This window comes from Elgaria multicarinata, chromosome 7 (assembly GCF_023053635.1).
Source record: "Elgaria multicarinata webbii isolate HBS135686 ecotype San Diego chromosome 7, rElgMul1.1.pri, whole genome shotgun sequence".
Taxonomy (NCBI): domain Eukaryota; kingdom Metazoa; phylum Chordata; class Lepidosauria; order Squamata; family Anguidae; genus Elgaria; species Elgaria multicarinata.
This window is the reverse complement of record NC_086177.1, coordinates 44,387,807-44,414,897: the sequence shown is the minus strand read 5'-3', so window position 1 is coordinate 44,414,897 and position 27,091 is coordinate 44,387,807. Positions and strand designations below refer to the sequence as shown.

At 38.7% G+C, this 27,091-nt stretch overlaps 1 protein-coding gene across 1 annotated transcript in view; it reads left to right on the top strand.

Moving 5' to 3' along the window:
• ZNF407 (zinc finger protein 407) overlaps window positions 1-27,091 on the top strand; it is a 364,381-nt gene that overhangs the window by 187,884 nt on the left and 149,406 nt on the right. The window contains exons 4-5 of the mRNA XM_063130500.1: window positions 20,006-20,172; window positions 26,348-26,431. Coding sequence (XP_062986570.1) covers window positions 20,006-20,172; window positions 26,348-26,431 — 251 coding nt within the window. The remainder of the gene's footprint in view (window positions 1-20,005; window positions 20,173-26,347; window positions 26,432-27,091) is intronic.

Sequence of the window (27,091 nt, the reverse complement as noted above, 5' to 3'; positions counted from 1 at the left end):
ACTGGCTGCCAATATGCTTCCGGTCGGAATTCAAGGTGTTGGTAATGATGTTTAAAGCCCTAAGCAGCTTGGGACCTCAATACTTAAGGGAGCACCTCTCCCTATACAGTATATGGCTGCCCGAGACTTGAGATCTGTCGGAGGAGTCCTCCTCCGCATCCCACCAACACAACACATACACTATGGTGGGACATGGGAAAGGGCTTTCCTTGTTGTGGCACCCCGACTGTGGAATGCCCTCCCCTTGGAGGCCTGACTGGCACCAACACTGACTATATTCCAAAGCCAATTAAAAACGTGACTTTTTAACAAAGCCTTTAATGGTTAAATTCACCAAGCCCGCACATTGTTTTACCTGTTTTAATTGTTTCTCTTGCTTTTAAATTCTATACTGGTTTTAGCTTGATTAATGGTTTAATTTGTTTTTCGTTTTGTATATTTATTGTTTTATATTGTATAATTTTATCTGTACACCGCCCTGAGATCCTAGTGATATAGGGTGGGATACAATTTTTAAAAATAAATAAATAAATCCTGCTTGGTTTATGCTGGTGGCGAGCAAGCCTCCCCTTGCTAGGATTGGATAAGCAGAGCTCTTTCTTTAGAAAATGGGTAATGGCTCAGCCTATTTCTGAATTAATCTGAATTGATTTGCAGTAGCTTTTGGAGAACCACATGTCCCAAGGGCTTCTTATGCACAGTGCATTGTGTAGCACCACACCAAGTTTTTTATTCCCATTCCTGGATCATCACCGGCGGCAAGAAACGTAAAGTATGGGAAGGGAATTTGGATGATATGCGGTGAGGGGAAGATTAGAAATATTTCTCATCTCTGATTAAAATATAAGCCACACGATTCAGGGGGTCATGACGCTAACCTCACATTTCCGGGGAATATTAGGAGCCCCCAAACCCCACATTTCTTAACCTAGAAATATGGTCCCAATGTATCTCTTTTTATGCATATATGCATACAAGAATGAAAAGTTGAGAAAGAGCAAGTATTACTTTAGAATTAACTTCAGTCCTTGTATCTTTACATTTATTGTAAAGTGGCTTACCTCTTGGGTCACATACTGTGCATAGTGGAAAATATTGTGTGCACTCTTTTTTTTCCTCTTTTAAGTGACCCAAGATAGCTCACCTTATGTGACAAGGATAGCTGAATTCTGTTACCTGCACATATTATGCAAATGTAAGATATTTGCTGGATTGCTCTTGGTTCACATAATTTATTTTTCTTCCGCTAACCATGGTCAGGACACTGTCTGACCACTGCGCAATTTATTGAAGAAGTCCTCAGACTTCTGTGATTTCACAGGTCATTGCCCACACATTTCCAAGCATATCTTTGCAACCATGGCACCAGGATATTTTGGTGTTATGTTTATTTATTTATTTATTTTGATGAAACCTGAGTGGTACAGCCAACACTGTATTCTGTGGTGTTATTGCTCTCCTATGAAACCACAACAGTGTAGTCACAGCTCCCGCAAGCCAAGCCAAGTATTTTGAAGTTGAATTCCACATTAATATGAGTTTGCGGTGACATGAATAATAGTTGGCTTTGGAATACAGCACCTACTCTGTTCACCAGAAGGAGGGAAGCCACTGCATAAGTAAGTAAATTCAAAAGAGCTGTCAGGTGCCTCCGAGTTAATTCTGATTTGAGTTCATTTATTAAACTAATGATCAAAGAAAGTCCTGTGGTGAATAAATGGAACTATCCTTTTGCTTTTGAATTGAACAAGGCCCTTGGACAAACCTCACAGTCTGGATTAATATCCCATAAGTTTGTACATCTTTCTATCTTCTCTTTTCTCCATAATTTGGCATTCCCATGGGAGATTAGAACTCCAAATGTCACAAAAAGACATGGTTCTGGAATACAGGGCAGTTCTTTAGGGCTGTGCTGAATGTTTAAAAAATGAACAAATGTATATGAAATGGGGCCAGGCCCCAAAGTATACCTACTTTCTCAGATATTTTCATGTCTGTTTCCTGCCCCCTCTTGACTGCCGTCATGAATTAATTTTGTGCACAGGATGTGTTCAGAAACATTTTGGAAAATCTAGACCTTGCTCTGCTTATACAAGGTACCTCTGTCTGATTTGGGGCAATCTCCCTTCCTACAGAAGCCATCCCATACCATTAATAAAGTTCTCCAGAACCCCTGAATAGGCTTTTCAGGGGGCTGAAGGTTGAAGGAAGGGATGGAAATGTTCCCTTTTATGAGCTTCCTTCTGGTTTTGGTTCTCCAACCCAAAGAGGCTGAGAATAGAATCTGCATAGCCCTCTTGTGATTACCTGTGCCCAAGACAGTATCTATCTAATCCATAAATATGCATCAATGTCTTTATATGAAGCTTCACTCCCTTATGCTGCAGAACACAAGAGCCCTATGATGAAAGATTGCATGGGGCCTCTCTACTTTTATGCACAGAGTCATGAAATCCCACAGCTGAACTGAATCACTATACAGGAATTAAAACAAGGATGAGCAGGCCACTGGTACTTTTCTCACATCTGGGGACATTTTGCTTCCTTAACATGGAAAGACTCACTAGGATGACAGCTTTGGGGATTCCAGTATAGGCATGCCTTACAAAGATAACCATGCTTTCTCCACAGAAGTGTTTTCAGATAACCACACCACAGCAGGTCCCACAATTTGGGAGGGGGCTAGAGGGGAAGGGGGAATCCATTCTGCTAGAGGTGTCAATTCCACTGGTGGACAGACACGGTTGGACACAACCCAGTATTTTTGTAACTTTACCTAAATCAAGCAACGTTACCTTGATATTAAGGGCTTAATGAGATTTGATTCAGCACAACCCGGTATTAGAAGATGGGTTGTGATGAATGAATATAAGACAGAATGATGGGGTAAGGGAATGAATTTTTGCAGAATAGCAGTGGACAGGAGGGGGTGCTGAAATCTTTTCCCACCTATGTTTCTACACACACACACACACACACACACGCACACACACACACTTCCCCAGCTGCTTTTCTCCCAGCAAGCCTCTGAGATTAGGGAGGGGGTAGAGAAGGGTTCAGCATTCCCCTCTACCAGTTCTCTGTATGAAATCACTCTGCCCCAGTTCCCGCCTACCTTTATATTTGTTCAAGATGACCTGTGTTCTAGCACCATCCATCATGTCAGGTTAGACTCTAAAGTAGAAGTAACAAAAATAATATATCATAATCTGAAAGGGTTTAGTAGCTTAGTCATTTATTAATGGTCTAACATCAGAATAAATGGCTTATAGCTATCTATATAATATAGATAAATAATATCTAGATGATATTCGTATCTTCGTTAATGCTTGTTAATAAACTATTTAAATGTTTATGTGTTATATATTTTAGCAGGTAGTTGGGACTTTTTGAAGGATTCCCCGATTCTCGTTATCATTCAAATATTTACCACACTAACATTTTCATTTAGTATAAAGACATTTTACCATGGGAGTCTTGTTCTGTTAACATACGTTTTAACATAGGATACTTTGTTTGTTAAAATTGAGATTTAAAATCAGCACCTTTACATTTTATTCATACATGAATCATTTCAATGAAATCAACAGGGCTACTCAAAAACAAATTCTTGGCTATGGTAGCACAGTGTTTTAGTAGAACTAGTAGGCCATTGAGTTGCTCCTAAGGCTTCAGTTGACTTCAGTAGGAGCAGGATTATACCATATTTATCTTGAAAGATCATCAAATTGTTGCTATCTGTTGTAGTATAACCACTATTTAGAAACTGATAATCAATGTGAAAAGCATTGTTTACTCAAAGTGCTAATTTGCTGATGGTAAATAGCTCAGAGGAATTTAAGAGTTAGCAATAAAGTGGTTTAATATTTGCTCCTTGTATTATTGGAATGTGAAAGTTATGGAACTTAATAATTATACTAATGTCTTTCTTTTTTATTCCATCTGGAATAAAAATAACTTCAATGTGAAGGGAAACAAAAGCAGCATTTACTGTGGTGCTATCTAACAGTGGGGAGAGCTTGCTATTTCTCTTAACATAGACTAAAGTAAACATATTGCCATACGTTTACTGATCACATGTGAGAAGATAAAAATTGTGGGTTTTAGCATCTTCAAAAATTATTTTATTTAACCTCACCCTCATATTGCGAAATCCAGTGACCTGCCATGTTAGCACTTTATCAGAGATTATGACAAAATCCCAAACAAGATGGTTGTTCTCTCTGCTTATAATACTAAAATGTCTTGTGATTAGAACCTTTCGCTTCTCCCCATGAATAAATTGTTTTCGTTCTAATTTTTTGTTCATTCTCTTGAAGAAATAAAGGCAATCCTATTTCCTCTTACAAATTATCATAAATATTGAAGAGGCAGATTTTTCTTAGATCATTAGCATATCACGCTGCGACCCACACCAGAATGTACCATTAACAAAGCAGCCTTCATGTAATTAATGTAAATAATATGGAACTACAGCATGAGTAACCCAGTCAGCCTTGGCAAAAAGCATTTGTCATAACGCATCATCTGAGGAGCTCAGTCTCAATTCAAATTAAACTTCATGGGTTTGCCCCTTTATTTTTTGCTTCTCAAGCTATAAATTCCTGAGGAACGTGTACCTATATGGAAGAAAGCAATCCGGAAAGCTGAAATTAAAATTTCATTATTTACTGTGCTTCTGCAGCAGAGGACAATTAGTATCTTCATAAAACTAGATATGTAGATTCTAAGGGCACATCTGAGGTTTCTCCTCCTCCCCTCACTCGTGCACTTAAAAGTGTTTTCTGTCCTCAGCTGCTGCCAGCAAATCTAAAGTATGGTGTTATGTCTGCCATTTGCTACTATTGCCCTCTGACTCCAAAACACAGAGGAGCATTGTAAATTTTTCATGAAGAGGTTTCAGTCTGTAAAACAGCAAACTGGAATAATGTTTTAAATGCAATCATTGTCAAGCCTGAACAATGTAATTTATCAAGAGAGCAGTTTGTACTATATAATAAGTTTCATATATTAATACAATTTTTCATCTGATGTCAGCCCCCTGATTTATGAATAGCCCATGATCTAAGGTGATCATTGAATTATAATTCAAGTAATAAGCCAGGAACAAGACACTGCACTGCTACCCTGCATTAGCTTACGTGCCACCAAGCCAATTTACTAAACAACCGTGGGCTAAATGATACAGTTTTTCTAATTCAAAGAAGGCACTCGTTAATTAGATAAAGGCTAAAGCTCTCATTATTTTTAAATGATTTAAGAACGGGTAAAGATCTTACAGCTTATACTGCAGCTCTAATAGTTCTCTGCTTACTGCCTTGTAATAAGAGTATTAAAGACAGATGGCCCATGCTGATTTAAACCAATTACAACACTTAATGTATACTAGTAGCAGTGAGTATTCATAGGCACATCAGATGTTAATATTCTACATGCTACAGTTAAAAACCCTTCTTATTAATGTGATTTACAAGTAATTTGTTTCATTTTCCTGATTTTGTAGGTTTGCAGTCAGAGTTGAAGCTATATGATAGGGGCCACTTTTAAGCAGCCACAACTTTCCATATCACCCGTCACCTTTAAATTCAGTTTGCTCCTCTCATCAGAAGAGGACTCATTGGCTCTGGGTTTTCCCTCCATTCCCTTCAGAATGTATTTCAGTATTCACTGAACTCATGCCATTATCCTAAAAACTGCTGACATCTGTGGAAGGGATAAAAATAGGGAACATACTGCGTATCACATTTGTGTAGACAATGCATTGGCACCTTGCTCCTAAACTCATTTTACTCGGGAGGAAGTTCTGCTGATTTGGGCAGAGCAGCTTTCCAGGCGTGCGTTCCTAGGATAGTAGCCTTAGGGGCTGTGTTTAACTAGCTGGACTTTCTTAATGGCACTTTGAAATGGTTCAAAAGCGACTTTTGATTTTATAAATCAGCATGGTTGCAGGAATAGAGAGGTCATCAAGAGCTCCATTTCCTTTCAGTTAAGTAGAGATTTATCAAGTGTAATATGATTTCCACTGTATGCAGCCTTAGTTTTAAATGTAATTTATATTGATGCTTCGGTTTGGTAGAACTGTTACATGTTTTCTTTGATTTCTTTTTCTGCCATGACTTTTTTTTATGCTTGGTTCAAGACTGAAGTGCTTCCGTTGAGCTAGAGTAGCCTACTCAATCACAGCAACCCTCACCTCTGTCTCCTTGTTCAAGCCAACCATTTATCTCTACTGTCCATAACCTTAACATCATTCCTGGCCATGAACTCTCCTCCTCCTATATCTAAAAAGCTGTGTAAATTTGCTCTTTCAGCTTCTACAGTGCCTTTGCCATCATTGCTGAAATCAACATTCCTGCTTGACGTTTTCAGATTCTAATTTCTGCTTCCACTCTTTAAAAACCCAGATTGACTTTACTACTTAGCTCAACGTGCAACTGGCCAGAGCTGAAGGACACCTTTGCACATTTACTGTACATAAAATCTGTGCAAATGCAGGAGATACTGGTCTATGGATGGAGGAAATTGTATTTTTTTTAGTGATTGCATATGAGATCTTAGTTCTTCATGATTTTTATTCAGGACCCAATCCTTGGCATACTGAGAAGTAATGTAAACTCTTCTCTTAAACTTAGCATTCCAGTCAACTGGAATGATCAAGAATCCCAGTTCTGGAAAACGTACCATATGATTGTTTTGCAAAATAAAGAGACACACTTAGAAATCATGAGATCTGAAAACACAACAGATTCCAGGATTGTTCAGCTAGCCTTGGTATTTGTTTGTTCATTGAAATTTATGCTCTGCCTTTATACATTAAGGTGCCCAAGGCAGCTAAATATGTAATTCAAAAATAAATAAATAAATAAATAAAGTAAAAACAACTATCAAAATATGTGTATATTTTCCTATGCAGCCCCCATCGTATGCCGCATATATTTATATTGCCTTTGTTGCATGAATGTCCTATGTATTTTATATATTTGTATCTATATGTTTTATGAGGCGAGCTAAACATGTAAAGACATGATATGTTTTTTTAAAAGCGTTTAAACCTACTTTTCAGCAGCGACTATGCAGACATACGAAATCATTGATGAAATACAAGCTAAAATTATTTTTTAAAAAACACCCTATAAATACTAATTAGCAGCAGCAGTAGTAATAATAGCAGCAGTAACAAGAGAGGAAGCTAATTGGACCACCTCAAAAGTCCTCCGGAAGAAGGCTACCTCAGCCTAGCATCTAAAAGCCAGGGGGGGACGGATCTATTTGTTCTGCCTCCCTTGACCCTGCATTGGCCAACCGTTATGTTTTGTAATCTAGCTGTTGCATAGAAAGAGACCTATCAACTGTCCTTGAAAATAAACTTTCTAGCTTTATCCATTTCATTTGCTGGGCATCTGTCTTCAGATTTCATCTTCAGTGGCATCTTTCTCCATGTCTAGGTCTCTGTTCCTGTTATTCCCTGTCTATCTTACACAATTTATGGGTTAACCATGTAACAATATTGTCACTTTGCGGTGTGGGTCTATCTGTGAAAGTCCAGAGGCGGGCTTTTAAACGAGATTTTTGTGTGTAGCTCTACATTGAACCTAAGAAAACAGAATTGAAGGTGTTTCTGCCCCCCTCCTTTTGTTTTAGAGGCACAACAAGATACGTTATTAATGGGCCCCGAATAGAACAAGTTATTTGTTATGGTAACTTTTTGACCTATTTAATAAGTACTTAAAGCAGTGTAGTGCCGTTTTTATTGTATTCTGCAGTGTACAGTTATGAAGTGTGGTACATAATAAAATAAAAGCAATAATGTGGATATTTCAGAGGGATCCATCAGAGCAGACCTGAAGGAACATATTTCATCTGGTTTGTCTGGCTCTGAAGCCTTGCAAGTTATAGCTGAAATAACCAGGAACAATATTGTGGTTATGACTTGTGATTGTTTACCACTGTAACCAGCCGAGCTCTTTATGTGCTTACCCTTTTTGAAGCTTGGCAACATTTCTTTTTTACAATATCTTCATTAACACCTTCCAATGTTTAGCTGGGGTGGGTGGGTTGTGGGGAGTGCATGTCTCTTGGAAGTTTGTGCTTTATTAATTGCAGTAAAGTTCTGTAGACCTAAAAATGCAGTGCTGTTTATTTGGTTGAATTTTGGTAAGATCTAGGAAAGCAGGCTGGTTCTAAGAGAGTAGCAGCAGAGAAATTAATAAAACTTGTTAAGGTTATGGAGGTCCTTGCATGACATTTTGATTTGGTTTATGTGACGCATACTAGAAGAGCAAAAGAGTCAGATACAGATACAAACTTTCTATCATATTATTTGAAAAAATAATGGAGTAATTAAAAATGCCTGTGTTAGAGCACTAATTTCAAAGCCGTCTGTTTTGTAAATATGAAGGGTGTGTTCTAGAACTGGTCAAAACAGAAAAAGTGTTCCCACTAATTACAAAGAGTAGTAGTTCTGACACGACAAGCACTCACAGCAATGATGGGGAGTCTTGGCAATTACAGTACGACAATGGAACCAATTACTTAGGGAGGTCGTGGGCTCTCCCACACTAGAGGCATTCAAGAGGCAGCTGGACAACCATCTGCCAGGTATGCTTTAAGACGGATTCCTGCATTGAGCAGGGGGTTGGACTCATTGACTTTATAGGCCCCTTCCAACTCTACTATTCTATGATCCTATGAATAGCCTAGCTCTAGGGAGTGAAAAGAAAGCTCATGGAGATTCCTTGCCCCATGGATTGACTCAAATCTAGCTACCTATACAGAACTGTACAGCACAATATTCAAAACAAAAGGTATCATTAAGGTCATTCAGACAGTACCTGAATCTGTTGACTTGGGAACACTTCAGAATTGGGTCAAATTTCCCACCATGTTTCTGGATTCCGTTTAATTCCCAGAACGGCAAATTAGATGCCCATGGAAAGCCCACATGCTGGGTACGAGCACAATAGCACTGTCTCTGATACAACTATTTTGGGGTCAGTTAAAAAACACAGCGTATGCTGTTAAATTCCTTGGAGAAGAGAAAAGTCTTGACCTGGTGCTGAAAAGATAACAATGTTGGCGCCAGGTGAACCTCATCAGGGAGATCATTCCATAATTGAGGGGCCACCACTGAAAAGGCCCTCTCCCTTGTTGCCATTCTCCAAGCTTCCCTCCGAGTAAGCTAAGGTCCTCCGGAGGATGTTGAGTGTAGTGTATGGGTAGGTTTATTTATTTATTTATTTATTTAAGGATTTTTATGCCGCCATTCAGCCAAAAAAGGCTCTCATGGCGGCTTACAAAAGTATTTCTTGACATGTTCATGTCGGGAGAGATGTTCCGTCAGATATTGTAGTTCCAAGCCGTGTAAGGCTTTATAGGTTAAAACCAGCACCTTGAATTGGGCTCGGAAACTTACAGGCAGCCAATACAAGTGCATTTTGCACAAGCTGCAGCTTCTGAACCATCTTCAAAGGCAGTCCCACGTAGAGCGCATTGCGGCAGTCTAATATGGAGGTTACCACAGCATAGACTACTGAAGCGAGGTTATCATTTTACCAGCTATGGTGGTTGCCAGTGCATTTCCAGACCCAATTCCGATGGCTGGTTTTGAAGCACCAAACAATTTGGGTCCAAGTTATTTGAAGCACCACCTGCATACGTACAAACCAGCCCTTTTTTAAAGATCATCTGGGAAGCCCTACTCTTTGGTCCACCATTAATATCAGTAAGGTTGGTGGGCAAAATAAACAGTGCTTTCTCAGTGGTGCCCCCTCATCCACCCAGTGGAATTCCCTCTGAATTGCATTGCTTTTATGTTGTAAGCTGCCTTGGGAAGGTCATGGTCTTGAAAGGCAACTAAGAAATAGATCGATTAAATAAATAAGTTTAAATAATTTGATGTCATCAGCAAAGATGACCACCTCAGTTCTCCCTCCTAACTCCTTATCATTTACATGAGCAAGTCATTAAGCACTTGGGAGCAAAATGAGTATAATTCTCAAGTACAGATGAAAAGTATTTGAAATAGTTTGTAATTATGAAACAAAGTCTGCAGAGAGCTTAGACACTACAGAGGTTCTAATACCTTGTTAACCAGTTTTTCATTTCATGGAAATTAGCATAAAGGGCTCCTGTGTTAAGGTCCTGTTTTACAGTGCATTTATAACATATAAGACCTGAGCAAGGATCATGTCATTTTTTAAAAAATAGAGTTATATTAGAGATTTTTCCATATAGCCACAACTTTATACACACATGCACACACACACAATCCTGAATATAAGAGAATAGAAAAAGAAACCCAACAGATTGGACCTCCAGGAAGTGCCCTGATGTTAATCAGAGCAGTGTGCAAGACAGAAAAGCTGATAGTCAGAAATTGCTCTTTAAACTAAGACAGACTGTCAGTCTTTAGGAATGGTGGGGAATGGCCTATTTATGTAATCAGATACTAAAGCTGGGAAGAAGCTGTCAGGCACATTCTTGTTGTGTAAGCAGCAGGCAAACTGTGCTTTATCTGACAGACAGTGTGTAAATCTGTCCATGCAAAAATCCAAATGTTTAGTTTGCTTCTAGTCACTGTAATAATCTGCTTATTTTCTTCTGCTAGAGCGATGACATCACTTAGCAGAATGCACCACAGACAGGAGGCCTAGATAAGGCTATGTTACTGTCAGTCATTCACTTCTTGATTGGCAAGGAGATAAATAGGAATCTACTGGAGGTTTGCTTCTAGCTAAAAGAGCAACCAACACCTTCAGATAAGTATATGAACAACAAGAAGTCCATCTAGCATTTTCAGTTTATATTTAGTCTCCCTTGTGAGCAAAGAGAAAGGATAACTTTCAGAAAAGTACATTCTATTCCAATGTGACGGTTGCTGATTTATTTATTTATTACATTTCTATACCGCCCAATAGCCGGAGCTCTCTGGGCGGTTCACAATCACTGATGAGAGACATCTTGAGGGAAAGCTTCTCCCTATAAAAATATAATGCACATATTCTAAAATAAAATAAAAAAAATCAGAAATACTGATAATAATTTTGGTCTCACTAGCGATTAAAATGGGATTAGTGTCTGTTTCAACTTTGATAAGGTTATTACTGCCATTTTACTGATATTTTGACAGACTGAAAAGTAGCATTTTGAGAAGGGAACTACAGTTGACTTTGAGGTATTGCAACCTTATGTTTCAAGAGCATTTTAATCATCAGGCTAGTGCTGAGCTGAAAATGGGGTGTTTGTCAAAAATGCTTTTGGCAGTGGCAAAAAGCAGCTCCCATTTTCAGTGTTTTGTGGTGTGTGTGTGTGTGTGTGTGTGTGTGTGTGTGTGTGTTGTTTGTTTTTGCAGTTACATTAAAAGATGTGAACAATGTGAATGAGTTGTCTGATTGATATTGCCAAACCTGATGGCCTGTGTAGCACTGCAACATCACATTCACTGCATGATCACTGGCTGGACTGATTTTAGAAAGAAGAAAAAACTGTAAACGTAAGGGCATTGAGCGTCAGTAGTTACCCCCTTGTGCATCCTCCTTGTGACAACTTCTGACCACCTTTTGCTTACTGATCCAACAATAGGTAGACTCAGTAGTGGCAGCTGGGTCAGGTTGATGGCTATTCAACAGTTTGATCATTATTCATCAGGACAAAGTGATCAGTGTGACTGAGGGTGTCTAAGCTCAAGTCAGTATTTTTTGAAATGGGATGTTACAGAATAAAGAGAACCAAGGGAAAACAAGAGTCATGTTTGGCTTAATATGAAGGAATCTTGATTTGCAGATACCAGATCACCAATAGATTGATTGAGTCTCAGGATAACCTATCTAGAATGTCGAAATAGGCTTCCCTATTAATTGGAAGACTGGAATGAGAATCAAACTGAGTGAAGTCACTAAAGCAACAGGGAAAGGGAAACATATCTATCTTTCCCTGTGTTACCTGATCTTCTATACATCTGCCTATGGACCTAAAGAACTAAGATTTTAGTCCCATGGTGTCCCATTATGTGGTTACCTGAGGCTCACAGAGAAGCCAGTGACATCTGAGAGGGTGGAATGGGAGCAAGGAGGGTCCAGCCTAGTGGAACATTCAAGTCTAGGCTGGCAGGATTGTGAGAAGTAAGTAGAATCAAGTCAAGATAGGTGTAGGAGACATAGCAAGCTAAATAAAGGCAGAGTCACTCTTCTATAAAGTACTGCTGAAACAGGACCATGGATAGTTCAGAATGAGCTTTGCTGGCTGGATAGATAGGGGGTTGTTGTCTCACCAGCAAGCTAAAGCCAAGTTAAGCTTTATGTAATCAAACATGATTTGTAGTTTGGTTAGGTCTGTAACTTCCTGCACTAGAGGAGCTGGTTGGACTGTCTGATTTTGTAGGCTCTGTTGGGGGGTTCCCCTCTGCCTCTAGCAAGACCATGTCTTTTGCCCCAGGAATGGGGGCTAAATATCGGACTGACTGTATTCCTGGATGAGCAGTCTGATCCTCATCTTTGTCAGAGTCTTCTGTAACCTTAAAAAAGGTCGAGGGTTGGGGTATATGAGACATGGTAGTTATATCACATTTATGTATCTCATTCCGTATTGGAATAGTTCCAGTCAGGGATGAGATAATCTGCCATGTGGGACTTCATACATAAAACAGGAACCAGAGGAATGCTTCTTCACAGTGTATATTGTAATCAAGCTTATTTAACATAGTGGCATGGGTATGGTGAATATCAAGCTATGGCTGGTGGAGTCAGAGTAGCTCTTCTTTGTTGTAATTTCTGATTTCTTTACCTTTGGGGACTGATAATGTTAATGAGATTTTGCATATGAAAAAGAATTATACCTAAATGAATTGGAAGGCAAGGTGGACAAAAGAACAAGAAGTCAGTCACCAATCAAGGTCATTGCATTAATCTGGCTGTTTTCAGCCATTGTCAACCAGGACAGTCTATTCTTAGTGCAAGATGAAGGAAGATCAGGCTGTATACAACCTTCCACATGGCTTACCCTAGTAGTCTGAAACAGCAACTCTGGCACCAAGAAAATGCCATGGAAGCAATAGTTGCGAGTTTCTGATTTAAAATGCTGTTCAGGTAGAGGGCTAAAGAAATGTAGGAATTAGGATGTTTAGGCTAACATGCTTCATAATGTAAGATGACAATCAAGCTTGGGAGTTGGTTTATGGTTCAAATCTTCACATGTTGTTTCGTTGCCTTTTTTATTTTAATTCTGGGGCTCCTGATTTTCCCCTAGCTTACCTCAGATAAGGATCTACTTTTGCAATCATGAAGCTAAATATGAGTCTGTACAATAGCAGCTGTTAAGCAGTTCACTCCACACTTGAGCTGAAGTAAGAGTTTGGGAAGAATGGCTATAATGTTGGACTCCAAGATATATAAATCCCATTGCACTGTAAATTCTAACCTGCTTGTGAGATAATGAAACTGACTACCAGCTTCCCAAAGATGTTTGCCTTTTGGTGTGAGATAGATGAACGGCCATGTCTTTGATGTTTCACTGTCAGCTAGTAGTGATATAATAAAGCTACTGGACCACTGAATTGCTAAATAAATAAATCCCTTTGATAGAGAAGATCAAGTAAATATTGGGAACTGGAAGCCGCCTGTTTCTCTCTAGGGAGAAGCCTGTAGTATAAAGATGACCATAGCCCCAAGCTAAACTATTTGATCAGTCTGATCTATTGCAAATCTAGAAAAGAGAGTAAAATAAACTCAAAGATCCTCTGTTGAGTGGTGAAGAGAGAAACTCAAGGCTGTTTCTTGAGGCTTTATAAGTACCTTCATTCAAACTGCACTGCTGGGGCAATTAACATATCATGAACTCATCACTAAATGACATCATGCAGATATTTGTGCTGTCAGGTACTTTTGAACTGGGACCCTGAGTGATGCAAAATTATGCTGACTGCAAGCCTCCCATTATACCAGTATCACAGATATGTGGGTGTTTCAATACCTCAATTTTAAGGAACTCTGACCCATCTTTAATTCCTTTCTCAAGTGCTTCTACCCTTGGGATTGTACCCAATATCCTCCAAGTCCCGGCGGCTCCTTTTCTTGAGGTCAGGAATGGGGGGGGGATGGGGATGGTGATGGACAGGTCTCTCATATCCCTACCACATCCCTGGGAAAGAAGCTCTCCATGGATGGAGAAAAAAGCCCCCCTTCCTCCTACACTTCTGCCTTGTTGATATTGAAGGCTCCGTTCGGAGAACATAGGATTGCTCTCTGAAAAATAAACCGTGTGACTTTTCTAAATGGAGTGATCATTGATCACAACTATAAACTTCTGAGGGCTGTGCAGTCATTTATTAAATAGCCAAAATAATTGAAATAGTCCAATAAGTACAGCTGAATTGCATAAGGTGGTTGGAAGCATGAAGACATCACTTGACATCAGTGGTAGATTTTATTGATAATGTCTAGTGAAAACTGAAAGAATTAACCTAGTCAGTGTATGTTATTGCATAGGTGGAATTGTACAGTATATAAGGTAAAATAAAAATAGCACTCAAATGAAACGCTAAGCTTTATTGGTGTAAAGGGGTTTGACTCATTAATATTATATATACAGATGCTCCATTTTTTCTACATTATATATTTGTACTAGTAAAAATTCATAGAGGTGTGTTAATGAAACATACCTCCATGTGCATTAAATAGTGGGATGTGACATTATTTTAAGTGATTGTATATTATAAAAAGCTCTGTAGCAGGATTAATGTTGTTAAATTGACATGATATTATAATACCATGGAAGATGATAAATTATGAACTTTCCATTATGCCTTAATGCATACTGTAAGAATTACAAGATAATGGCTATTGGGTGTATCAAGTTGGCCCATGGGCCGGTGGTCCATATATTAAAAAAATAATAATTTCGTGGTCAGTTGTCATCACTTCATGTAGATTATAATTTTAAGAAGTTTTTAAAACCAGATAGGAATTTACACGTATGGCTGTCCTGAAAAGCAGCTGATTAATAATAATATCTGAGAAACTAATGCCAGGATGTACTACAGAACCAGAAGAGCAACAATGTGAAATGTTCCGTATGTCTCTGATTAGGGCCAGATCTACACCAAGCAGGATATAACACTTTGAAAGCAGTTTCAAAACTGTATATGGAGTGTGTCCTGGGCCCCAACAGTTGTCAATACCATTATAAACAGTTTTAAAGCTGTAGTGTAGATCCTACGTAGGATTCAAATGTGCTTGTTGACTGGATCATTCACTTTTTTGTTGGTTCTTGGTGCATTAACGTTAGAACCCAGTTCGCTTTGTAACACAGAGTCATCAGTTATTCCCTTTTATTGGAGCTAGGATCCCTACTCCTGACTAATAGCCAACATGGTGTAATGGTGAGAGCGTTGGGCTTGGGTATAGTTTAGCCTACCTCACAGGAAAGTTGTAAGGTAAAAAAAAGTCGTTCTGAACTCCTGTGAAGAATAGGAATCAAATGTGACAAAGAAATAAGACAGTTTATTTTGATTATTTTTGATTATTAGATGAAATTTGTCTAACCATCAGATTTGCCTCAACATCTAGCTTCTGCAAGGTGAATTGAAGATTCAGTTTCAGTACTCACTCTGTATTTGCTGTTTTTGTCATTTTTAAGACAGTCTCTAAACCTTACTTGAACATTTTTATTGTATGTGAATAATAGAGTATGCATTGGGGTTCAATAGGTGCAGTGCTGTTAAATGCACATCTTGGAAGATTTAAAAATGAGGGATTTATTTTGTCATTCATAAAGTTGTAATACAGTCTAGAGAAACTATTTGTTAAAAGATAGCATCTACTTAACCTGCTTATTTATTTCTTGTAGTAGAAGGTTAGATCCACAATAAATACACGAGGAAATAAGTAGATAGGGGGATTTATCTTAGAAATAAGATCCCTGTCATGCTTTTGAAATGTGAAATGCATGAAGACCTGTCAGAGAGATATACGGACATTATATTTTTTTACGGTGCATTTGGAAGTATTTAGCTATATTTGTCATTTGCTAGTGCCACCAAGCAATGATCAAGTGATATAGTAATTTGAAAGTCTGTTTTCAATTCTCTCTCTCTCTCTCTCTCTCTCTCTCTGTGTGTGTGTGTGTGTGTGTGTGTGCATGTATGCACTCTCATACACACACCTCATTCTTGCTTCTTTTATCTTTCTCAGTTGTTTGAGTTTGGAAATAGTTTTATTGGGAAATTTAGCAATTGCTTAATATGACCATAGCTTGCATTAAAAATTGTATTGAAAAAGAATTATTTAGTCCGACTGTATTGTGCAAATCGTGTGAATTGTTTGTTAATGATTAAAAATAATAATAATAATTGTTTATTAGTGTTTGCTGTAGGGTTGTTGTTTTTAACAACACACAGTGCTCCTATTCAGATGACATGCTAAGCCACGGTGGTTAAGCATTTTGAGATAAACTTAGTGTGTCGTGTGAATCATTCCTCACCATAGTGGCTGCATAACCACGTTTTAAACATGCTCACTAACCATTTGATGCAAAAGGGTTAGCGGCCTAACCATAGCTTAGCATGTCATCCAAACAGGCCCAAACTAAAAATAAGTTAGTTTTCTAACTATATGATGATACAGTAGTCTTATCGGCCATGATTTTATTACCTTTGCTGGAGTCCACGAAAAAATTGAGTCATCTTCAATAGCAGGCACAGTGTGTTCCTTCGTGCCCATGACCTTAATAACCTCAATAGCGTTGTAGTACTCTAGCTAGAATGATTAGAACCTGAGCTCAAGTTTCTGTTCTTCACTGGATTCATATTCTTTCAAGCAAGTCATTAAGGAGTGGTTCTGATGCAATATTCTCTCCAGCCCCCTTAAACGTCACAAGCACATCTGGCAATACAAATTGACATCACCAACACATCTTTGAAACTGAAAACACATACACACAATGATTCTCAAGAACACACAGCATAGATTTGACCTACATGTCCAGCCATACATGGTTGGTTTTGCTTGTGGGAATAAGGCAAATGTAGAGCAGAGAAGGGACAATGGTCTAGGCTACAATAGGCAGCCTTCAGGAGATCCATTTCAGAGGTGGGAGAGTTTGGTTGTAATTCTTAGGAGTCATAATGTGCTGGTTCAGGGGACTGCAGGATCTCTGCTAGAGGCTGGCGTTTGCCTGCCAAGGATTGCATATGGAAGGCAATGGCCATAAGAAGGTAATCTATTTGAGATGTAGGGAGATGTAAATTGTAGAGGGACCATGCCAAAAGCTAGTCATGAATTGGCTCTGTCTCATCTCCTTGAAGACACTAGAATTGCTGTTTTATTCCCAATAGTGGACAGTCTGGTAGCTCTGGAAGCTCATCAACAGGGCATGATGATAATGGCCATCTCCTGTTGCTTGTTGCCAACATCTGATATGCAAAGATATCCTATAGAGAGATTCCATTTCGGTGTTGCTGAAAATTACTAATCTTTTTATCAACACTTTAAAATGGCCCCGAAGTTGCATAACTGTAGTACTGACGTGTCAAAATAAAATGATATTGAATCAACTTTAAAAATGAAAGAAGAGTTTGTTAGTGGAAGCATAAGAGTGTGAAATCCTAAAGAAATAGCATTTTAAAAGTCAGTGAAATCAAGCTTGGATCATGAGAACTGGGAACAGAAAGAAGTTCATGGAAGGAGTCTTTCCTCTCCCCTCTTACAATCTGCACCCTAACCCTGCATAACATCCCCACAGCCTCTATAGAAAGTTGTGGGAACAGTCCTGAACAGCATGGGATGGGGCTGAGGGGACTTCAGCCTGGAGGGGGAATTGCCCCTGATTGGGTGTAGACACCTTGCTTGAGTGTTACTACAGCAAAGTCAATCTATCTAGTTTGATGGGACTCCTCTAGCATCCCCCTGTGCCAATCCCACATTATTCAAGGAGGTCGTCCAACTCTCCAGGGAGGTTGTCTAGAGGTATGGGGAGCTGTCAAGGGGAAGTGGGGGTGATGATGTCCTCTTCCATGAGCTTCATTCCTTTCCAAGCCATTTTTAGGAAGCAAGGGTTAGCTCTATTTAATCTGATTTCCATTTTTTCTCTGTATAATGAGTTAAATTTGGAGAGATTTACATGAAAAGTATTTTCTATGACAGAAGTTAGAGTTTCCTGCTAGTGCAAATTTATTGTACTTCTAGGAAGTTCAGGACCACCTCAGAGTATTTTGGCGCCTTGAGCAAGGTGGTATTTTGGCATTGGACCACCATTTCAGAGAACCAGAGTGGCAGAGTGCGCAGTCCTTCCAGCAGCAGTGACAGCAGAGGGCGTGTGGCAGCTACAGCATCACCAGCTAGGAGGAAAAGGAAGAGCTGGAGCACCGTCACGACCTCAGAGCTTCCATTGCTGCCACCTTCAAGGGGTCATGTGATGCCTCCAGAATTTGGCACCCAATGCAGCCGACTGATTCGCCGCCTCCTTGAGATAGCACTGATTAAATTGCCAAATAATTTAGTAAAGTAGTGTGATTTTTTGAAGCGCTGTGGTGACAGAAATCTTTTCTGGTGAAGCTGAGGAAAGAAATGTATCTTTACACCTCTGCTTTGCCTTGAAATCAAGAGGCAGCACACTTTGCTCTAAACTGGTGTTTGGCTTTCTTGGTTGGGTGGTTGATATCAAACACATGGAAGCAGAATCCAGAGAAGACAGAAGTGTGGTTGGTCTGTAGGCCCTGCTCTCAAGATCTGACCATCCATCTGTTGAAAGATTTGTGTTCCTTTCATCAACAAATGCAGTTTGTGCCCTGGCCATGCTGCTGGGGCCCACCTTGTTCCTGGATGTTCAAGTAACGATGGTATAATCAGATCCATTCAATCAATTCTCCAATTTGGAGAGACAAAAACCATCACCTATGCCAGTGTAACCTCTTTGCTTCTACAATCTATGTGGGGCTGCCCTTGAAGAATATTTGGAAGCTTCAGCTAGCACAGAGAGTGGCAGGCCACTAAAACCCAAGTGCTGATATGAGGTGTAGCAGCTGTTAACCTTGATTCCAGGCTCAATTCAAAGTGCTTATTCTAACTTTTAAATCTGTAAATTGCTTGGGCTTAGCCTGCAGTAAAGAGGAGCTCACATAATATATATGCCTCCGTATGCATTCAGTTTTGAAGGGGAGGTCCTCATTTGCAGCCTCAGGCCTCATGATGTGAGGTCAGTTTCAATTTCCCATCATAACCCCAGCATGCTCGGATGCTCTCCCTGTTCAGAAGAACTCCAGACTTCCTGATATTTAAGGGGTAAAGAAAAAAACCTTTCTTTTCAAAGTGCCTTCTTTATTCTCCCCCATGGCCGTTACTTTTAGTCAACTGCAGTCATCTAAGCTGTTTAATGGTTAGCTGCTCTATTTTTGGTGTTGTTTTACTATTTAATTTTGAAGACGTTGAACAATGTAAACCATCTCAAATAAAGTTTTAAGCAGTTTTTAATAAGGGATCAAATCTTTGGAAGGCAGGTAGACTTTTTTTGCCCCCTTTAGCACCTGCTCTTTTGCAGTTTTGAGTGGTTTTTTGTTTACAACGGTAACCATGTTATTACAAGTAGTATTTCACTTCCACACTGCAGTAGCAGCAGCATGGCACAGAGCGGTGTGATTGTCTGAGTAGTTTAGTATGGATAGCTTTTCATTTAGCCTTTGCTCTGACAGCCCATGCCCTGGATAAGTGGTGTAGGCCTGTACAGGTGAAATCTATTCTCACATTTGCCTCAGGGGTGACTGGACTGTAACAGAATTTTTCAAACCCGTTGGGCCCAACCGCAAAGCAGAGAATAAATGGCTGAAGTGCCAGGTCTCGACAGAAAAATCAATGCCTGGTTATACAGACATGACAGACCAGGTCTGCAATTCTCTTCATGAAAGTCTGTGCGTTTACCACACTTCGGGTTAAAAACATGCTTCTTTTGTCAGTTTTTTGTGCGTGTGTGTGTGTAAAGTTAACACCTGCTTTCCTTTTTCTTTCTTTTCTTTTCATAGGAAATTTACATGTCCCTTGTGTGACAGAAGTTTCACAGAGAAGTGGGCAATGAACAATCATATGAAACTCCACACAGGAGAAAAGCCATACAAGTGTACATGGCCTACATGCCATTATTCATTCCTCACAGCATCAGCCATGAAAGACCACTATAGGACTCATACAGGTTTGGATCATCTTTACTTCTCCTGATGTGGGCTATGGTGGAAAAATCTGCTTTGAGGAGGGGGTAATGGGTTGTCTTATTGGATTCTGACTAACAAGTAAATTGATCATTCCAGAAGTGCCTTTAACTCAGAAACATTTAGGGCACAATTCATATCTCTGTGTGTAATAATTGGGGTCTTCTGCTTTCTGGCAGCTAATCCTACATCTTCCCATGATGGAAGCATCAAGAGAAAAAGGAAGGCCTTGACAGTTGTTGCTCTACAGGCACCCCTATAGCTCTTTATTGTATGAGAACTTTTAGATTATCCTCATAATCTGAAAGTGACATAGGTGACAAAAAACAACAACCCACAAATTGATGAACTTCCAGCAATAGCTTCAGGAAATGCTTTGCGCTGATTTTCAACACAGGCTCATGATTAGGTGCCAGACCTTTGCAGTCCAAAAGATGCTGCTCTGATAAAGTGTGTGTGTGTGTGTGTGTGTGTGTGTGTGTGAGAGAGAGAGAGAGAGAGAGAGAGAGAGAGAGAGAGAGAGAGAGCGGGGGGGGAGAAGGGAGTGAGTGAGTGCTATTTTACATTAATATTGAGTAATTATTTTTACACTCATCTCTCTGAAATCACCTTAAAATAATTCAAATTTGCTTTCAAGTTATTTTCTTAATGAAGGAAACTGTTGGTTCTCAATTTCTAAAACCAACATAATATCATAAATGATAGTATGGTTGAAGTTAATCCATATTTTCAGGTACAGAAACCATTATGAGTAATGTTTATTTCATATGAAAGAACTGAAGCAGATGCAAATACCTATAAGTGCAAAGACTCACATCAATTGATTGGGTTGATTCAGAGAGCTGATTTATACAGTCATCATGTTTGCTGCTGATTTTTCCCAGTGCAATCCTCTTTAGGCACTTAGATTAAATGGAGAAAGTACACTAGTGTGAAGAAGTGTACCTTTTGGAGCCACAGTAATGGCAGAAATTGCTGGAAAGTGTATTCCTATACTGCTGGTTCACAGAATTAATTTCTTCTTATGGTGACTTTTGCTCAATAGAGGAAAGGGTAAAATAGACATATAATTAAACAAACAAATATAGAAATAAGCTGAGGACTGTTTACAGGGAGAAAAAATAGCAAAGATATTCCATGTGAACCAGCGCTAATTAAAGTATATCTGATACTGAATAAAAAATCAGCTTCCAAAAATGCGCTAATTTTAAAGCAGCATGGCTATAGTTAAATGTATATTTCAGTAAATATCAGTTTTATATAATACACAGTGAAGAGTTTACTACAGCAGGGAAAAAACAGAGTTAAGATCTATACCTTTGGATTAAAAGTAATGCTGTTGCAAGTTAAACTTGTTAGAACAAAGATTCTTGTGAAGGACTTAAAAATTCTTAATAAGCCAACTATTACCATTGACTGAAAATAACAGTTTCCCCACAAATACGTCAGATTTTTCATGGTTCTTTAAGAACAATATTAAATAGTACCATAACGTTTTACATGATGGGATGTGAAGAAAAACTACAGAAAAGAATCAAGGGTTATTTTTAGATGCTTCGCAAAATAGTATATGTAGCACTTGGATAAAATGTGAGTAACAGAGGAGAAAATGATCTTCAAATCAAAATTCTCTTGGCATTTCATAGAAAGATGAAACAGTGTACCATTAAATTAAAAAAAAAATCTGAAAAGACCCCCCCCCAATTTTCTGAAAATGAAATGAGTTGTTGCTAGAAATTATAGGTTAAAAGTTCTTCCAAGGCAGTTTGTAGGAAACCCAGGCCTCCTTAGCTTCTTTGACAAGGGTGTTGACGATTTAAGGTCTCCAGCCTGCCCTGAGAGATCACTTATATCGAACAGCAGATGAAAAGCCAGTGCAGATGTAATTTATCGTCGGCGTTTCCTTCTAAAGAATAATTGTGGAGACTTGGTTAGATCAATAATATGGATTTTTGTTGTTAGGTCTTGTAGTCTGCACCATAATGAGAGATAGGGGACAGTGGCTGTTTTCTAATAGAAAATAAAGGATTGGTTTCCGTGTCTTTCTACATTTGAATGCAAAATGGCACACTTGAAACTAATTCAAGTTGTTAAGAAAAGAACCATTTTCTATTACATTCCTCTTATCATATAAACATGGCATGTTAGATCAGCCCCCTGTACCCCAAGTGATATATTGCCCCTTAGATCCTTCTCAAAGTTTAAAGGTTGTAACTTCTGGAGGAAGAATGAATGGTAAAATTGTGAAATGTATGGTTAAAGACTGAAATCATGTGCACAGGTTTGTGTCCTTCAGCAAACATAACTGCATGCAGGATTACACCTAATAATTGTTACTCCTGTCTATATGTCTACACTTAGACAAAACAAACCCCAGTATAATCCATGCAAAGCTAACACTAAAGCATGGAGGATATAGCATGAAAGATGTGACGAACATAGGCCTTAGCTAGACTTAAGGTTTATCCCGGGATCGTCCCTGTTCATGTAAATGACACACAGGATATCCTGGGAGCAGGCAGGGATGACCCAGGGATAAACCTTAGGTCTAGCTAAGGCCTGAGTAATCATGATCATTGCAACTGTGTATGTAAAATAATTCCCAGCTCGGTGAAAACCTGTACTTGTTAAAGTGGTTCTCAAATTATTTAATAAAGGCAGTTCCCACTGACCTCACTGGCAGTGTCTTTTGAATTAAGACAACAGGGCTTCACAGTAAAGAAAAAACATGGATGATGCTACTTTAAGAATAATTTTTGTATGATTTCCTAATTATGTAGCAAGCATGTTCTTGCTTGTGCATAAGTTGGTAGCAGGATACAAAGGATAAAGTACTGCGTGTTTCTTATTAGCATAAAACCTGCTGGCTACACTCAGATTTCCTCAGAAAAGTAGACTACTATACATGATAGTCGATAGCTGATGAACGATTCATGATAAGCCTTGGACAGCATTTAAGTTTCAAGTGTGAATCTTAATTTGAGATATTGGGTTAGGTAGTTCAAAAGGTTTATGTTTCTAATTGATCAATTAATTAATATTAATTAATTATAATTAAGCTTTCTTTATATCCTCCTCTTCCTTCCCCTTGATATCCTGATGAATTCAAGTGCCAAAGAAAGCAAAGTGGTAGAAAAGGGTAGGCAGGAAAAAAAAATAAGAGATCACTGGGGATGCTTCTCTGGAGAGGCTTCTTGGTTATCACCAAAATACTAATGAGATAAAATTGTAATGGTTTTAGTTGCTGTTTCCCTGGAACGTTTTTAACTTTGCAGGGAGGAAATGAATGTTTTAATTGCTACTATTCACCTGCCAATGTTTTTTTTTTTCTATGAAAACATTAAGTTTTGATTTACACAGACAGCAAGTAATAATACCTACCCTGCCCAAATCAGGCAAATGTATTTCCAATAATTTTCTGGATGTGATATTGTACAAGAGTCTCTGGACTTGAGTGTGTGTATTGCAGAAGGAAAATCATCCTTTTTTAGACTTGTATAGGTTGTTTCTAGTTTTGTGATACCAAATATGAGTGTTTTGTTTTTCTATTGCTGATTATTATGATATTGGCTGACAAGCATTACTTACCCATACAAAACCACCTATAAGGTTCCCTTTGCACTGACAAATCATATAATGAAGATGTACCTATTATTATTCACTTGAATTGTTTGGGTTATAACCAGAATTGCAGGATAGCTAGCACAACTAGTTCGAGCAACACCTAGCCTAATAAATTGTAATGAATTGAGATACCCTTGTGGAATGATTTGCAGAACAGCTTGTGCAATTCCATGTGCAACAACTTGCAGAACAGCTTATGCAACAGCTTGCTCAATGGCTTGCACAAGCAGAATCAAAATATTGGATTTGACACTTATGCAAGCGTGAAAACAGGGTTTACACAAACCGTAAAAGCTTTGTGCTAGTGGAATGACACCATTGGAAATAATCCTTTATCTACGGTCATTCTCATTGCCAGGAAGTCTCACATTTTCCATTGGCTGAAACACTTTGCATGGAATTTGAAGTGTGTGTGTGTGTGTGTGTGTGTGTGTGTGTGTGTGTTTTAATGAGGAAATAGTGAGGACCATGGTCACATGGCTTGCCTTTTTAAGTGCACTTTATCATTTGTCTGTTTGTTTGAGCATCATAGCATTTCAGGCTAGTTAGAAACAGAGTCATCTATGATCCATGTGTCAGTTTAGCCCAATCAATATTTCTCAGGAATGGTCTGTTCTTTTTGATGGTGCTACCAGCAAAACGTTGCTAGGTGCCTTTTGATTGCTACTATTTAAAGTGCAGGAACTTTGCTATCCTATAGCAGCCTGTTCCTGTTTTTGAGATTCAGCAAGAACTAAAAGAAGGATAAAGAGCCTGGTGCTGCTGGGAAGAAAAGAACAGCTAAGGAATAAAAACATAAGTAGAGCTCTTCTGGATCAGACCGAAGTCCAGCATCCTGCTTTACACAGTGGCCAACCAGACCCCCTTGGAAAGCCTGCAGTCAACACCCCTCCCCGATGGTGGTACCCATCATACTGCTTCTGAACCTGGAGGTAGCACAAAGCCATCATGAGTTGTAGCTATTGATAGACTTCCTTCAAAGCGGGCAGGCCAAGGCAAGGCATTCATTGTGCCCAGGACTGTCTCAGGCACAGCAAACTTAATACCCAGGGAACAAGATTTACTTTTGTGGTGGGGTCATGGGGAGCATAGCATGACTTGGATTTAAAAAGCAACAAGAGCCAAGTGTATAGTGAGTGGGAGGGAAGGAGGGTGACTCCCAATGCCTTGGACATAGTTAGGATGGGAGGGAAGTGGCTACCAGTCTCAGGGAGAAGAGGATCAAGGTTGCGGTCGTGAGGGCAACAAAATATTGCTCCTCGGCTGACTGACATTGCCGCCATATTCCATTCCTCTTCAAGGTGCAGTTCAACTAATGGGCATAGCAGAAAATGGATAAACACTGGATAAACACTTATAAGAATTGGAAAGACACATTTATGTGTTGCAGTACCAATGGGAAAGACCTCTTAACTTCCATGGAATTCGGTTTACTGTAAATCCTCTTCTTTGTGAGCTGAAAGTGTGTAAAAGCAATATTTCCATTTATCTGAAATACTTTCGCAGTTCCTTTAATTCCTTTCTATTGGTATCTGGGTGGGAGGGTACAATTTGTCTCCAAACGAGCCAAATGACTCATTTGTGTGTTAAAGCAGCATTATAATTTCACTGGCTCTCTCTAAGGTTAGTATTATTATTCTATAATGCCCTTCTTCGTTGGTCTTGTGGGATGAATCTGCCTCACATGCCTGGGCTTTACTGACTAAAAATGCTACTGTGGAATGATATACTGCATTTATAAACTGCAAAAGGCAAAATTTTATCTGAAATAAAAATACTTTATAAGTGTACATTTACACACTTTTAACAAGTAGCAGCCCTGCCAAATCTATCTTTTAATGGTTTCAGAGGCTTAGAAAAAGACATATCGTTAAATATGAACAATGCAAGCTCTACTACAATTTCTGAAGTAATCCCCAGACTTGTTTTTCTTCATTATGGAAGTTTTAGAAATATAAACAGCATTGGTACAGAAAAAAATGTAGGTTTTTATTGTTGCCTGTTTTCTTTTCTGGAAAATAATTTAATTTCTTTAATTTACTGGGAGGTTCTTGAGGACGACTGTGATCAAGTCAGTTAAAATTTGTTCAACATTTTTATTTTATTGGTAAATCTAATATATTTTTATTTAAGCAGAACCTTATATATACTGTATATTAACTTTTCCATGCAGTCTTTCCTCAGCACAGAAAGGCCAGATGTATGGGAATTGTAAAAAATCAGGATATGCATAAAAACTGTTCAAGTGCATAAAGCAGCCCCATCTGGAAGACATCTAACAGAAATGAAGTTGTACAAAACCATTCCATTGATAATAAAGCTAATTTTTATGGGTCTGACAAGTATGTAATTATGTTCAGTGGTGCTTTTCAGATTTTATCACAGTCAATAAACCGCAGTGGTAATTTCATTCCCATTTGACATATTTACATGGAAACATTTGATTGGAGGAATTAGTAACCCTGAAAGCCTTGATAGATATGTTTTAATGATCTGTGACCTCCACAGTCCCTCATCTGTTTATTGTTGCAACAGGCGAGAAGTCATTCCTATGTGACCTTTGTGGCTTTGCTGGCGGGACACGTCATGCCCTCACCAAGCATCGGAGGCAGCATACAGGTCAGTTCAGCTGTATTTTACCCTTTGGTATTTTCTCTACAGCAAAAGACTGTCATCCAGGCTGGGGAATAAAGGAAATCATATAGCACATTGCAGTCCAGAGAGTATCTCTGCTCACAATTTGTGTGTTTGCTTGCCTTTACAAATGGGTATCCTTAGGATCTATGTCAAATGTTTTCATTTATGAACTTAACTATATGTATGTAAATATATGTTCTTAAGACAAATGTTGAATAGCAGGTGTCTCTTTAAAAATTAGTAAGGGCGAGGTTTATTTCTAAGGGCCAACTGAACTGCATACTTGCATGAAGGTTTTATAAGAATCTATGTAAGAATTCCTAGATGAAAATTAAATGGCTGTTTTCTTTTTTAGTTGTGACCATTTTCAGCTGATATATTATTTGAAGCCACATGTGTTGCATATTTGCCATTATTTGCCATTGATACATGGCACTTTTGATATATCAATATCATACAGAAATTCACTCCCCAAATAGGTAAAACTTCATGTGCAATCAATACATGTCTACTCAAAAGTAAGCCCTGTTGAGTTAAATGGCACTTACTTCAGGGTAAGTGTGTATAGTATGATAGCCTATATTAGGTTTTTGAAAACAGAAGTGGAAATGTATTAAACACTTGTGAAAACATTTTATCTTA